Below are 14,793 nucleotides of genomic sequence, written 5' to 3'. Positions count from 1 at the left end.
GGCAGCCTGTGTGATGTTTTGATTTTCTAATTTTTTTCCAGATTCGAATGCATGTTTCAAAAATTCATATCTAGAGCTAGGAGTGTCCAAATGGGGTGACCAAAATTTTGTTGGTTTCATCTTGAAGTGTATTATTTGATAAAAATATGAAATATACTATTTAGGGTATTTTTTCTATTGAAATTAAATTGAGCAAGATAAGTGCCTTTAAAGTAGCTTATATCTTGTAAATTGCATAACTTGAGCTAGGAAGGTGACAAAATTGTTATTCCAATTTTGTTGGTCTTGTGTTGACATGCTCTAGCAAGAAAAAATACTAAACCTACAGTAAGCATAATTGAAATGTGGTCTTCATATTTAATCCTAATTAATTGCTAGTTTCTAGTGAAATTGATTGGATTAAAAATACATAACATATGATCATGCAGATTTTTACATAGTATTCTTATGCTCGGAGGAATGTACAAAAATATTAAATCTGTTGTTTGGCACTTTTCACTATGCCAAACTATTTTTGCTAAAATAATCCTATATAACTTGTCATTTTTGTAAAGGTAGATAAACTTATCCAAATGGCATGAAATTTGTACAGTGGATTATTAAGGTCAGTTGTAGGATACTGTAATTTTCCTAGAATTTATTAAGCAATGAAAATATTTATCCTTTAAATCACCTTATTATCTAAGGAAATTAATAGATGGATATAAATAAATTAGTTATGTTTAACCATGATGTTTTCTATGGTTCTTGTGATGCATATGATCTGTTTATGTTATTAGTTAGGCTTAGAAGTAATTAGTTGTATGCAACTAGTTGATTATTGCTTTATAATTTAACTAGATGGTTGCAAATATAGTTTCGGTTGTGATTGTAATTTCATGATGATAATGGTCTTTTATATAAAAATTTTTAGTAACAAAGTTGTAGATAACTTACTTATATACCTTATGTTATATTTTCATAGTCATAGGCCTTGTGGTTTAATAATTATGGCTGTTAGAAGTCTCTTGTCAGAAATGCTTGCTCTCTAGATAGATCTAAAAGATTGAATTGTTTGACTTAGATAACTACTGAATCACATTAAGAGGATTAAAATAAAGTTGTAGGAAATTTCATAAGCTTTCCATAATGTCCACAACCATATTATTTTTTATGTATATAACTCTAGTTATGGTCAAAACAAGTGACTGCTATCTTGTAGTCCAGAAAATAATTTACATAAGTGTTTGCTTAAGTTACTAGAGAAGAGATATGCACCTATTCAGTAAAATAAGATGCAATTGTTATCACTTTAATGCAATGCTATTGAAAACACTTATGAGGATGCATTCATCACATCATATCATATTATACATGTCATCGTATATGCATTTGTGATATCTTATTTCATGCCCATGCATATAGGATCGACCGAAGAGATAACTCTTTTGGTGTTCAACGAGGAAGAAGAGGAGGATCAGCAGGAGACGCCTTAGGCCGTAGCTCTAGAAGAAGAGGAGCAAACTCTCGAGGACCTCCTTGAGTGTTCGGATCATCGGCCAACCTCTTTTCTCAAAGGCAAGCACCAGAGCATTCTAAGTCTCATGTTTTACAAAATATCACTTGAGTCCTTTATGTTTGATGCATTAGGTTATAAGAGTTGATTAAAAACCCTTGATGCATAGAACTACCTTGTCCAGTTACATATATCTTTAACCCTGTATAGGTCCAGGATCGAATATATGCTTAGCCATGCTTAGACCGGTAGAAGTCGGGTGATTTCTTATCACTTGCGAGATATAGGTGGATACTGAAGCACGGTTGGCTATATTTGCTATCGTGAAAAAGAACTATGGGAAAATGGAAATGGAGGTCGGGCGGAGTCTATGTGTAAGTTGACTCATGTGATTTTGTCTGTGTCGGTTAAGGACCGTACCGTTGTTGGCACTTCTAACAAGATTGAACGTATGCCTCTCACTTGGCTGGCCAGATAACTCGTTCCGACCGAGAAGCCGTGTAGCTCAACTCAAGCTGGGTCCCGTTCTGTAAAAGTGCGCACTCTAGATGGTAGTAAGGATGTGCAGGGAGCCAGACGTGAGCCCAAGGGTAGGGTAGTCATGATCATCCTGTCAGCTAGTTGTCCCTGATTGTGCGATGCTGGGCGAACCCGTAAAATGTGTACCTGAGTTGTACCAAAGGTGACTGTTGATCTAGTCTGTCTAGGTTTATGTTAGGAATAAATTCCCAGGTGGTTGAAATCGATTTGAATCGTCGTCTCTTTCGGACAGTGAGAAACTTGGCTAGTCCCAACATCGTAGTAACTATGTTATGGAATATGATGGTTTAGATGAACATGGAATTACTACACTAGTTATGGTTGCTATTGTATGCTACTAAATGATATACCACATGTTTGGCACATGTTAGTTGCTAATCTAGAGATGAATAGCTATAATTAACTTGATGACCGAATTATAATTGTATAACTGAATTAGTCGTTTTTATGCAAAATGTTGTCAAGCTATCTCCACTTATAAAGCCATGCAAGATCCTTGGAGTCACCTTATTTTTTGTTTATGACGGGTAAGTCTAGCTGAGTACCTTCTCGTACTTGAGGTTTTATTCTCAGTGTTGTAGATGGTACAGTTTATTATGGCTATTGCAGGAACTGCTTCTGTCCCACCATGGACGAGGAGTGAGCCCTAGGCAGGCATCTCTTATTAATCCTTCTGATATGCTTTTGTGGGAGTATGATCGTGGGCTGGCACTATGTTTAAACAATGATGGCAGATGTTAGTTTCAAACTTTAATTTGATTCTGCTACTATTTTACTTAAACTCGGTTTGTAATAACCTTAATTTGTACTCTTATGGATGAACTGTATTTGTGAACTTCATGTAACGTGTGACATATATGTTGAATCATGTACGATCTTGGTTGTATGTTGATGGTTAATCGAGACCCTTCGTGGTACTCGACGGACTACCTGGTTTATATGGGCTCAAGTATGACAGAGCAACCGCTTGCGGGCTGCCATTATATTTGTGCTCTTATAAATTAGTCGGTTCTGCTACATCGGCGGACGTCATGATGAATTGACGCGTCTGTCAGCGTCCGTACGAGGATTAGGCAGAACAGTACCGGCACGCCCGACACTGTTCTTGATGTGAATCGTCAGGTATGACCCGTCATAGCTACGGGTTACATCTAGACGTGCCAGACTCTTTCCTGATGTCAGAGTTTTAACCTAGGCCCATACGCTTGGACCTAGAGTGGTTGGCGGTGGTATGGGTCCCCGTCGAACTAGCGAAATCCACGTCCTTGGGGTCGGATGAGACAGAGCACGAACCCAAGGGATCGAGCGAGACGGAGCCTACGGCCTTAGGGTCAGGCGAGACGGAGCCCGCACCCGAGAGGTCGGGCGAGACGGAGCACGAACCCAAAGGGTCGGGCGAGACAAAGCCCGCACCCGAGGGGTCAGGCGAGACGGAACCCACGACCTTGGGCAAGACGGAGCCTGCGGCCTTGGGGTCGCTCGAGACCTTTTAATACGTCTCGAGACATCCGGGGGAGTCAGCGTGGGCGCTAACCTCCTTGCTTTAGGTATCCCTAATAACGATACCCGACACTATATCAGTAACTTGATCAACAGGGCCATAGTTTTCATACATACCTAGTAATTACTCCTAAGCAAGTTAATAAAGAGTGGTTGGAGTTGGTAGAGTTTAAATCTGGGATCTCAAAGAAATTTAATTAAAAGTTATTTAGTGTATCAGAGTAGTTAAGCAAGGAGGATTTTGGATCGAGACTACATGAATGGGAGAAAATGGCTCAATGAAAGTCTGAAAGAAAGAGATAAGGTAATAATACTTTGGTCTTTTCATGTTGTCTTAATTTTGGTTTTTTTTTTTTTTTGTCATTTCATTTCGTTACTATGTTATAAATTTCTAGTAGGTAGATAGTTTAGATTTTCAACCATCTATTTTTACTCCGACACATGGACATCCGTCTTTTTTTTTTGTTTTTGTTTGGGACGAACCTTTTCTCCCTCGCCTTCGCCTTTTCTTTATCCGCCTTGGATTGAGCTGTTTCCCCGCGGTCCGCGGCATGTGCGCCTACATGGACATGGCGCCGATGCGGTCGGTGCCAAGCCCGATAGAGTCAAAAGGCTGCAACAGCGTCCTGTACCCGGCGTCGACTAGCCAGTACGGCAGCCTGCTACCGTCTCTTTCCATGTCGTGATGCAGCCTATTGCCGGTGGCCATGTGTCCGGCGGATCCATCGCGACGCCATGCTCCGTTTCGGGGCCGAGCTCGCCTGAGCCTGAGTGCGCGCCTCTGATTGACGGCCCAGCAACTCTATCCACCGAGACCCCTCCAAAACAAAGGCTTTTTACTTAAGTTTACTTCCTATCACGTCACATATTTAGATATATATATATAAAATATTAAATATAGATTAAAAATAACTAATTACACAGATTACGACTAATTTGTAAGACGAATTTTTTAAATCTAATTAATCCATGATTTGACAATATTTTGCTACAGTAACATATGTTGATGATAGATTAATTAGACTTAATAAATTTATCTCGTGGATTGACTTTTATATTTTATTTTTTTATTATTATCTAAACACTCTGATGTGACACACTGATATAACACCTGATATATGATATCCTAATCTTTAGTCCTTGATTTAAACACCACCAAAATCATCACTTTCTCGGTCAGCCTCTACCCTCTGGCAGCCACAGTGCTGGAGCACCGAACAAAAAGAGCTGGGCATGGAGAAAATATCTGATAGGACAAATGGTTGAGTCGTTCGTGGGTTGATTTCTCTAATCCACACTCATTGAAGTCTTTAGTACTGTACATACCGCTACCTGGCATCGCCTTCATCACTTGTTCGACTACCACTACCAGTGCAAAACCCGCTCAACTCTTGCACAACGTGTGGTCACTTATACAAGGCTAGACCGGTCATCAAAAACAAAATAAATACATGATGCTACAGGTACCGCGTCGACAGATTTCACCTCTATTATATTACACGATTCCGGGCCCATCAGTCGAGAAGAAGAAAAAATCTGAACAAATGCGATAAAAGGAGCAAGAACACGGTTTCGAGCAAACAAACAATGTACAAGAAAACAGGCTCTACGTACGTACGTCATGCTCACTGTTTGGACGGGTTGCTGCTGGGCTCGCCCTGCTGCAGCTGGTTCATCTTCTGGTACAGCGCCACCATCCTATTGTACGCCTCCATGCTACCCGGTTGCTGCTGCATATATACATGCATTCGTGCCGGTCAGCACAGATCGACATCATATCATCGTTTGCACGTAGGTTAGGTAGATACGGTTTGCACGTACGTACCTGTCCGTTCTGCTGCGCTTGGCAGGCCAGGAAGGCGGAGAAGGCGCCCGGCACGGCGCCGCCGCCGGGCTGCTGGGCAAGGGAGGTGGCGGCGGCGCTGGAGGTGGCGGTGGCGGTGGCGGCTGCAGCGGCGGCAGGGTCCCAGGACATGGGGACGAAGGAGGGCGGCGGGTGCATCATGGGCGGCGTGAGGCCTGCGTAGCCCGGCTGGGCGAGGGAGCCCATGTTCATCATGCCCTGTGCCATCTGTGCCATCTGGGCCATCTGCGCCATCTGGGCCATCACGGACATCTGGTGGAGCTGCGGCATGGCCATGCCCATGGGCATCATCATGCTGCTCAGCCGGCTCATCACCTGCGCCTGCGCCTGCAGCTGCTTCAGGTAGTCGATCACCTCGTCTAGCATCGACGCCTTGTCTGTCTGCTTTCATTCAGGGCACGGCAACAAACGCAGCAACGTGTCGGATTTCCGCTTATTACAGATCATCGTCATATACTGGTTCCGGCAGATGAGTCGCGATCGTACGTCTCACCTTGTTCGAGTTCGGGACGAGCCTTTGCAGCGTTTTCATCTTCTGGTTGATCCTGTCCCTTCGTTTCTGAAACAAAACGCACAAGATATAAGAAGCAAAAGGTTGGCCCAACTAAAGACATACTGCTGCATTGGTTTCGGCCTGTATAGGCCCAAATATAAGCCATATGCCAAGCTGAAAGAAAGTTGGAGCGTCCTTTCATTCTCAAGAACCTACAGCACAAGGTTCTCAAGGAATTTATTAAAGGAGAACAAAAGGCTCTGAAGGAACTGGCAAAAAGTGCGGCATGGCAAATGAAACTGCACTGCTAAGGCGTATTGCATCTTATTTCGAGTCCGCAGTCAACAGTCACTGTCACGCCGCTGGGAAGCTTCGAAACCTTGACGATTCGTTTTTTTTTTTACCACTAGGTCGCAAAAGATATTTTTTCAAACAGTGTGATAGCTATGTGGAACTTATCCTACATAGCAAAAACGTGATTGTGAGGTACGGTAGGGTATAAAGCCAAAATGGTAACAACAGTAAAGAAACACGAACACATGTTGGTTCCTTCTGTCCCAAAGACATATTTGAAACGTTCCTATCTAGATCACGTATAGTTATTACTCCGCCCTGCCGTGTGAAAAAAAATAGGATGATGTTGGCAACGTGCAATCAACTTCTATCAGGATCATTTTTCGCAAAAAAAAAAAAGAAAAACCATTTGTCGGAATCTGATTCTATATGTAGTTGCACAATACGGAAATGACGTTTCAAGATTTTCTCGGAATACCTTAGTCTTAGGCTACCTTGTTGAGTAAACATATGATAATAACCGAGATTATTGGGTGAAGAGTTTTAGAGACCATTTTTGATGATATCTAAGCTTAACTCAGTTCGGTTCCGTATTTTCAGCAAAAGATTATATATTTTAGCGATATAAGTGATGTGACATGCCGATAGCTACTCTCTCATATGTGGTCATAAAGTTAGGATGTGTGTGTACTCGTAGAACTAGTGAGTGTGCATGCGCATACATAAGCGTCCTGGTCACTTGGTTTATAAGTCGTACTTTTTCAGTCAACAAATAGTATTTTTCTCTCACCATAAATCAGTCAACAATACTTTCAGTCATGGCTTATCAGCTAAGCGAACAGGGCAAAGGTTTACTCCATCCATTCCAAATTATAAGAAGTTTTGACTTTTCTAGATACATGGATTTTGCTATTTTCTTAGATATACGCTAGGTCTACATATAGTAAAGCAATGTATATATCTAGAAAGCCAAAACATCTTTGCCCTGTTCGCTTGGCTGATAAGTCATGATTGAAAGTACTGTTGGCTGATTTATTGTGAGAGAAAAATAATATTCGTTGGCTGAAAAAGTACAGCTTATAAGCCAAGCGAACATGGCGCTTATAATTTGGAATAAAGAGAATACATCTTTACTATATATATTTAAAAAAACTATAAATAACCATAAAGTCATTTGCATGTGCACTTAGACAACCAAAGAAAGAATAATTGACATTTTGTTTCAGCGGAAATATGTAGAAACGCGGCTTTGTCGATTAAAACTCTAAACTGATGTTTTATTTGAGAGGTGCCCCTCCTATCATGAGTTTATCTTATAAATTTTGGTGGAATAATCCATTCCTCATGCTTATTTATACTAAATTTTAGTTTGTTATATGGAATAAGGTAACGATGGATCAAACTATTCCATCTCACAAACTAAAAAAAGGTGAGGAGTGAGCGATAAATTGATGAACCACCCAATTTCTCAAACTAATCACCTCAAAAGGCTTGCACCTCCTAACCAAACCAAAAATTAGTATGGCTAAATTTTAGTCACCAAATTTGGTGGACATGGATGTGGTCAACTTTGGCCACCAAAATAAATTAAGGTGCCAAAGGAGGAGGACGTCAAGCCAAATTTTAGCATCAACTAAATGATGACTAAAATTTGTCAAAGTAATCAAAATTTTGGCTTGGCTAGCCTAGGAACTAAGCCAAACACATCGTAAATCCCTTGTCCACGGAACAAGCTGCTAGCCCTAAGTGTGTGTTGTTGGAGCAAACAAATCTCACCCAATATTAAGGGGAATCCGGGCCAGGAACCATTCTGTTCACTGAAGCTTATTCAAATTACATAATGACTCCGGCCGGGAATATTTCCCGGCAGTCTTTCCCCTTCAAACGAACGTGGCATAAGTGGTTACTGAAAGTGATACGTAGAACTGTTTGACATATGGCCCATGATTTTGCAATAATCAGAAAGGTGAGCGCTGTCGACAAGAAACTACAGGAATGTGTACGTGCCATAATGCTGGACCATGCATTTTATTTCACCTGCAAGTAACTTATCCAAGTTCGCGTACGACTGCAGAAAAAAAAAGGGATCTTACACGCTCAGATTCGTTATGGATCGCAGCAGCCCGGCTCCTCTTGGTAGAAATCGACGACCTCATCGCCCCGTCCCCGTTGATCACCACGTTCTCCCCTTCGTCGCACAAGCCGTCTCTCTTTAATCATTTTGCCAAACATGCATGTACGGACACATATAGACAAATAAAGCATATATTAATGAACATAATATGCAAATCAATACAAAAATAAGCTTATTGTAATGGAAATAGAAAGAACACAAACCCTGCATGCATGTAGCATGTAGCATCCGCAGCTTAGCATCGAGCAATTCAGAAATTAAATTCAGATGTGAAGTGCATGAAGCTAGCTAGCTCGAGCCTAGAGGTGTGTATACGTATAAATATGATGAGCTTGCCTGTGACCGACGGCTGAAACAGCGAGAATCACTGGCCCCTCCACCGATGCTGGTGTTCTCAGTGTCCGGGGAGCCCTTGTCGTCGCGCTCCAGGGACGTGGAGTTGTTGGTGGTCGTCGTTGTGAAGCCGCACACGTCATCAGCCCCGCCGGTGCCGCAGCAGGCGTCCAGCGTGAGCAGCGCGCTGCTCTCGCCGCGGCGGCCGGCGGGCGTGGCGGCGGTGCTCCCCTGGCTGGCGCACACCAGACCGCCGTCCTCGCCAACCACGCGTGCCCGCTTCCTCCTCGAGCCGCCCGCGTCTCCTCCTCCCTCTGCCGCCGCCTCGTCCTGCACCCTTGCAGCGCACGGCACTAGCGCGTCCGCCGCGGACCGCCCCTGCACGGCGTCGACGACGGCGCCGCCCACCCCGACCCAAGGCGCCGGGTGCTGCACCGGCTGCGAGGAGAGGAAGTGTGACCGCGCGGCCGCCTCGCCGACCACCGCCTCCAGCGTCTCGCGGTCCCCAGACGCTCCGCCGCCGCCGGCTCCTATGGCCTGCAGCTGCAACGGCGGCGGCGCGGCGGGCGGGTACTTGTGCTGCACCGGGCGGTTAAGCAGCCCCAGCCCGTGAGAGGAGATGTTGCCCTTCTCCCACGTCAGCTCCGCCACCTCGTAGTACTGGTCCGACATGGGCACGACGACGGGAGCGAACGCCCCGCCGGCGGCCCCAGCAGCTGACACCTCCAGGCCCCGGTGCGCCCCGCCGGCGGTCGTCGTCGAGACCTGATGGTGGTTTAGGCCGCCTCCGCCGCCAGCTACCACCGCTGGGTCGTCCAGATCCCAGCTCGGCACGCACTGGTTCATCTCCGTCCTCACGATCGCGTGCGGTGCGTGGCTGATATATCCTCACGTCGTCACGCACTGATGCAGCAGTCTGCAGCTAGCTAGTTTGCTGCACGTACGATCGACACGACGGGCGCAGGGGCCGCGCCGCGCGCGCTCGGAGTGCAAGCTAGCAAGAGCGTATATGTGGATCGATGGTGCAGTCGTCGCACGCACGCGGCCGGGCCTGGATCGCACGGAGCCGCCGGCGGAGATACTTATGCAGCGGTGGGTGGGTATAACGGTTGCTTGCTACGGGTGTGTGTGTGTGGCGGAGCCATGCCATGCAACGCATCGTGTGCGCGCTCTTGTGATGTGAGGAGATTGGCGTGGATGAGAACGGAGGAGGCGGGGGCAGCGAGAGGGACGGCACGGTCGCGAGGGGCCTAGGGCTTTGTGAGGAGGAGGCGGGCACGTAGCGGCCTCGCCTTCCACATGACCGCAGACCACGTTGGCGCCAGCAGCCACATTTCCCAATCACCGTGGCCATCATAGTACTAGCGACTCCAGTGGCGAGTCCCCTGTTTCCGGCGATTTTTGCAGGCATGCCTTTGCCTGCCTGCTCCATCGGTTCTTGGCACACGGCCGGCCAGTGTACTTGCGCAGCTCGCTCTCCTTGGATCATTGCCGCGAGCTGTGTCGGCAGCGTGCATGGAGCCGGACCCCGGGCGGTGGGTGGGTTGATAGCCATCGAGTGGAGGCCCGAGGTGGCTGGCCTGGTGGTCTGTTGCTCACTTGCTCCCGGACCTGGTTACTGCTCCCCGATTTGGTGTTGCCCGTCTCGGCATGGCCGCACGGGCACGGCGCATATATACACCGCCAGACCGCCTCCAACCTCTCCAATTTCCTTGGGGCCGAAGAAAGTCATCATCACCGTACGTCCCTATGAGCTTTATTTTGAACTATCCTGATGAAGTGACGAGGCATCTCGAGCTCGTAAACGAAAATATGTGTAGGTATAAATTCCGTTCCAAATAATAAGTCATTTGTTTATTTGTTTTCTCATCAGTTTTGCTATATCTGTCTAGACATACGCTATAGCTAGATATATAGTAAAATTAATGTATCAAGAAAGTCAAAACGATTTATAATTTGGAACGGGCGGAGTATATGGCAAGTTGTGTATCCATATTGTCGATAGAATATCGTCGGTAGTCTTCCGAGGGGTATCCCACGAAGGTAGATTGATCGTCAGAGATGCGTATAATGGAGAACAAGAAGGCAACAGAGACATAAGAATTAGACAGGTTCGGGTCGTCAGTACGACGTAATACCCTACTCCTGTGGTCTGTTGAATTGTATTTGCTATCGTATGATATTGCGTGTGTTTGGAGGGGTCCCTGCCCGCCTTATATAGTCTGGGGGCAGGGTTACAAGTCGGTTAGATCTGGGAGATAACCGGAAAGTAATAATAGATTACAGAAATCATGGGATCATACGTATCCTAACAGATCTCGTAGTATCTTTAGGATATCTTCCCGATATCTTGCGGGACGCGCCGAGCAGCGTCGTGTTCCGCAAGGCTTCGTCTTGTGGGCTGGGCTACCCCTAGGGGGCGCATCCCATGTGGTCTGCCGTGGGTATCCGGGGTCGTAGCCCCCCCACATATGTACGGTTAATAAACAAGATCATTGGTCAGTATACTCCTTCCGTATCATACTAAGTGTAGCTTCAATGGTTATTTATGAAATAACTCTCAGACATATTATATCACATTTTAATAGAAGAGAGAGAAAAAACCATCTCATAATTAAGAGCTAGACTTATGCATATAATCTAAGATTATATGAGAGTATCGTATGGGACTATCCATGTTTTGAGCTATGACTTAGTGCTAAAAGTTAATTTCATTAAGAGCTCTTTTTTATCGATGGAGAAACATAGAAAAAACATAGGATTTGGCCACTGTTCACTCCTTTGGATCGCGGGAAATGACCACGGAAAAAACAGAGGATCTTTCTATGGCAACTGTTCTAGAGGAAAAACGGAGGAAATCTAACATTCACGTAGACCTCTTGTTTCTTTTCCTTTGAGCTGGATTGAGAACAATTAATGCTCTGTTCTTTTGGACTTGTTCCGTAATTTTTTAGTCAACGAATAATATTTTTTTCCCATGTCAAATTAACCAACAGTAGCCGTGGCTTATCAGCCAAAACGAGGCAAACGAACAGGGCGAAGTCCCTCGAGCGAGCTCATCGCAGTAAGCACGACGTAGAGGAAGAAGAAAACTGCAAAAAAAGAACTTATGCGCCGGCCCGCCCGCCCGCCAGTGCGAGCTTGAGCTCGTCGTCGCCCGCTCGCCGGCCGTGCTGGAGTTCGAGCTCGTCGTCGCCCGCTCGCCGGCCGAGCGGGAGGTCGACCACATCATCGCCCAGGCTGCCGCCCCGTGATTGCCGCTCGAGCTCGCAGCCTCCTGCCACGCCCGTCAACTTGCGGCCCCACTGCTGCGTTGGCCGCTCGAGCTTGCAGCCTCGCTCTACGTCCCGCTGCTACTGGCCATCGATGCTGAGAGATGAGCTTCAGTGAAATGAACGGATGAACGCGGGCGGGTCTTATAAGTGGTACTTTTCCCAGTAACGAACTATATTTTTTCTCTCATAATAAATCAATCAATAGTATTTTCAGTCATAGCTTATCAGTCAAACAAATAGAGCAGAAAACGATAGAGAAGGGGATAAGATCGAGATGTGATGACTCACATTTGTGACACCAACAAATGAAGCCGCAGATAAGGTAAGTGGTATTCTTTATAATTTTCTAAGTTTTCCATTCCTATAAATTTCATATGCCTATCCGAACAACAAATTCTTAAAGTTTTCTATAGTTTTCAATCCTCTGTTTTCAACTCCAATCCTATCATATTCCTTTATTTTTTTTTCTATCCTGTGTTTTTCCCATCATGTATTCCAAAGGAGCCCTAAAGAAGTTATTTTAGAGCTGCTAACTAGCTCATACTATCGAGTGTTACCTAAGTGCACTTTTAATACTCAAAATTTACTTCAAAATAAGTGTTCGTACTTCTATGCGCTAGATATAAAACTACATAGGCCTCATTTGGCAGAGTTCTAGCTCTAGAAAATCCATAAATTTTCTAGAGCATATATATTATAAAACATTAAATAAGAGTATTTAAATCACCTTATTTTGATTAGCATAAATAGAGTTAGAGCTGTACCAAACGAGCTCATAATAATGACTCTAGTAGCCTTTTATGCTCTCTCTATTTCCAAAGCGTAATTATTACATTAATCTTCTGAAGGGATCCTATAAATGCGTTTATTATTAAAGAGGGAATAATATCGTGTAATCTTGCGGACATCCTTCTGGACGACAGAAGGCCGGATCATTCTGCCATCCTTTCCACACGATCACACTCTCCAGGCCAACTGTAAATTCGTCGCTATCATCATGTGCCATCATATCACACTCCATAGATTAATTAAGACTAATTAACCGTCATTAGCACATGCTTACTGTAGCAACACATTGTCAGGTTATGGATTAATTAAGCTTAAAAATTTCGTCTCGTAAATTAGTCTCAATCTGTGCAATTAATTTCGTAATTAGTCTATATTTCATACTCCATGCATGTGTCTAAATATTCGATATAACAGGGGCTAAAGTTTAGGAGGGAGAAACAAACATAGCCCCGATGGACTTGTTCTCTCAATTCTATCCATCTTATAGCTGCTTCCCGCCAAAAATTTCCTTCAGGATATATAGCTCTGGAACCCGTTCAAATTTAATCAGGTAAAAGGTACCACTTCCACAAAAACAACTTTAGAAGACACATTTTGATTACCAAAGGCGGACAGAAAATACGAGTGTCTAAAAAAAATACACAATGATATTCAGTGGTGGACATCTAACTTAAGGAGACACCAAAAAAATAATGCCTCCTAAAACCAATTAACAGAGGCGGGCCATTTCAGGTCATGTCCCTAAAAATAGTCATTTTCAGATGCGTGGCCTTAACACTATCACAAAAACAAAACTTTAGGAGATGCGCCCTTTTACTTTCAGAGGCGGGCGGAAAATTTATATGTCTCGCAAATGCTGATTTACGGAGGCGGTCATTTTACCTACGGAGGCACCTAAAAGTCATCCTCCTCTCAAAATTGATTTACGGAGACGGTCATTATATGTGCTGAGACAATAAAAAAATTCCTTCCTCTGAAAATAGATTTTATAAAGGCAGATATCTTAAGATGTCCGTCTCCGAAAATCGCTATTAACATAGACGGATTCTAGGCGCCTGTCTATAAAAATCGATTCACAGAGATGGGAGTCTTGATATGCTCGTTTCTATGCTAGCGTCTGACTTGAATGCACACAGCTAGAGTGGCAAGACAGGAAGTCGCGACTTGCCCCTCTTACGACTCGCGAGACAGGAAGTCGCGACTCACACCTCTTGCGACTCGTGACGAGCCGCCGTCACTACCCCGCCTTCCACCACCGCTGGTCCCCCTCCTTTCTCCTCCGGCATCACACTGGAGGCCGAAGGGAGTGGGGATCCATCATTTTTAATAAGTTTATAGTAGATCGAGTGTTAGGGTCAGGGTCTTTTCATGCCAAGTTTTTTGGTGTTGGGGATTTATCTCTTCCTCCTTCTCTTCGGCGACGGCGAGGGGGTAGGATGGAATCGCTTTCTCCTTGGCGGCTCTATTGAAAATGAGGACGACAACTACAACGTCAACAATTTCACCGGCATGACGACATGGAGACCTTTCTTTCCGGGTGGCGACATCAAGGCGGAGGTGATGTCGCTGCCATGGAATAATTTTCTCCGGTCTCCTCTCCGTTTTGTTGTGGTTAGATCTGGCCACGATGAAGGACTAGGGAGAATAATTTTCAGATCGGTCTTCCTCAATCTTCGATGGCAGAAAGAAGAAGAAGACACAAGAAAGAATAATTTTCTCAACTCCACCTGTAGGAATGTTGACCGTCGTTCGTTGGGCATATGTTCTCAGGCCTGTTGCCGAGTGTTTGCCTATGCGGTACAATTTAGATGAAAATTAGTTTCTGGATATATATATATAGTGTATTGTAGAGTGTTTGTAATGTGTTGATGTACCCAGCTATTATCTAATATAATTCTTCTTTCGTCGCAAAAAAAAGATGCTTGTTTCTATAAATAGTTGTACAAAAAATAATTCATATTTTTTTCATACGAACTTGGATGAAGACAAAATTTGTATTAGAATTCTAGCTCTCCACACGATCTACAACTTTGTAGTTGAAAAGTTTTTAATTTGAAACTATTTAGAGTCCCAAAA

General features: G+C 44.4%; 1 protein-coding gene across 10 annotated transcripts in view; it reads right to left on the bottom strand.

Annotated features, from left to right (window-relative positions):
* Positions 1 to 9,810, bottom strand: part of LOC136540375 (transcription factor UNE10-like) — a 29,340-nt gene extending 19,530 nt beyond the window's left edge. For 7 of the 10 annotated variants that reach the window (XR_010779946.1, XR_010779945.1, XR_010779947.1 and 4 more), the window contains exons 1-5: positions 8,657 to 9,809; positions 8,280 to 8,396; positions 5,893 to 5,958; positions 5,361 to 5,780; positions 5,154 to 5,265 (exon numbers count right to left, since the gene is read on the bottom strand). Coding sequence is in view for 4 of the 10 variants with exons in the window: in XM_066532384.1 (XP_066388481.1) it covers positions 5,161 to 5,265; positions 5,361 to 5,780; positions 5,893 to 5,958; positions 8,280 to 8,396; positions 8,657 to 9,499 (1,551 nt within the window). In the remaining 6 variants the exon portion in view is untranslated. Of the gene's footprint in view, positions 1 to 4,778; positions 5,266 to 5,360; positions 5,781 to 5,892; positions 5,959 to 8,279; positions 8,397 to 8,656 lie in introns of those variants that run through there. The other 3 variants (XM_066532420.1, XM_066532412.1, XM_066532376.1) reach the window with 3 other exon arrangements.
* Between the last annotated feature and the right edge of the window lie 4,983 nt (positions 9,811 to 14,793).

The sequence above is a fragment of the Miscanthus floridulus genome, chromosome 1 (assembly GCF_019320115.1).
Source record: "Miscanthus floridulus cultivar M001 chromosome 1, ASM1932011v1, whole genome shotgun sequence".
Lineage (NCBI taxonomy): Eukaryota > Viridiplantae > Streptophyta > Magnoliopsida > Poales > Poaceae > Miscanthus > Miscanthus floridulus.
The sequence above is the reverse complement of the archived record's forward strand: the minus strand, read 5'-3'. Positions and strand labels throughout refer to the sequence as shown.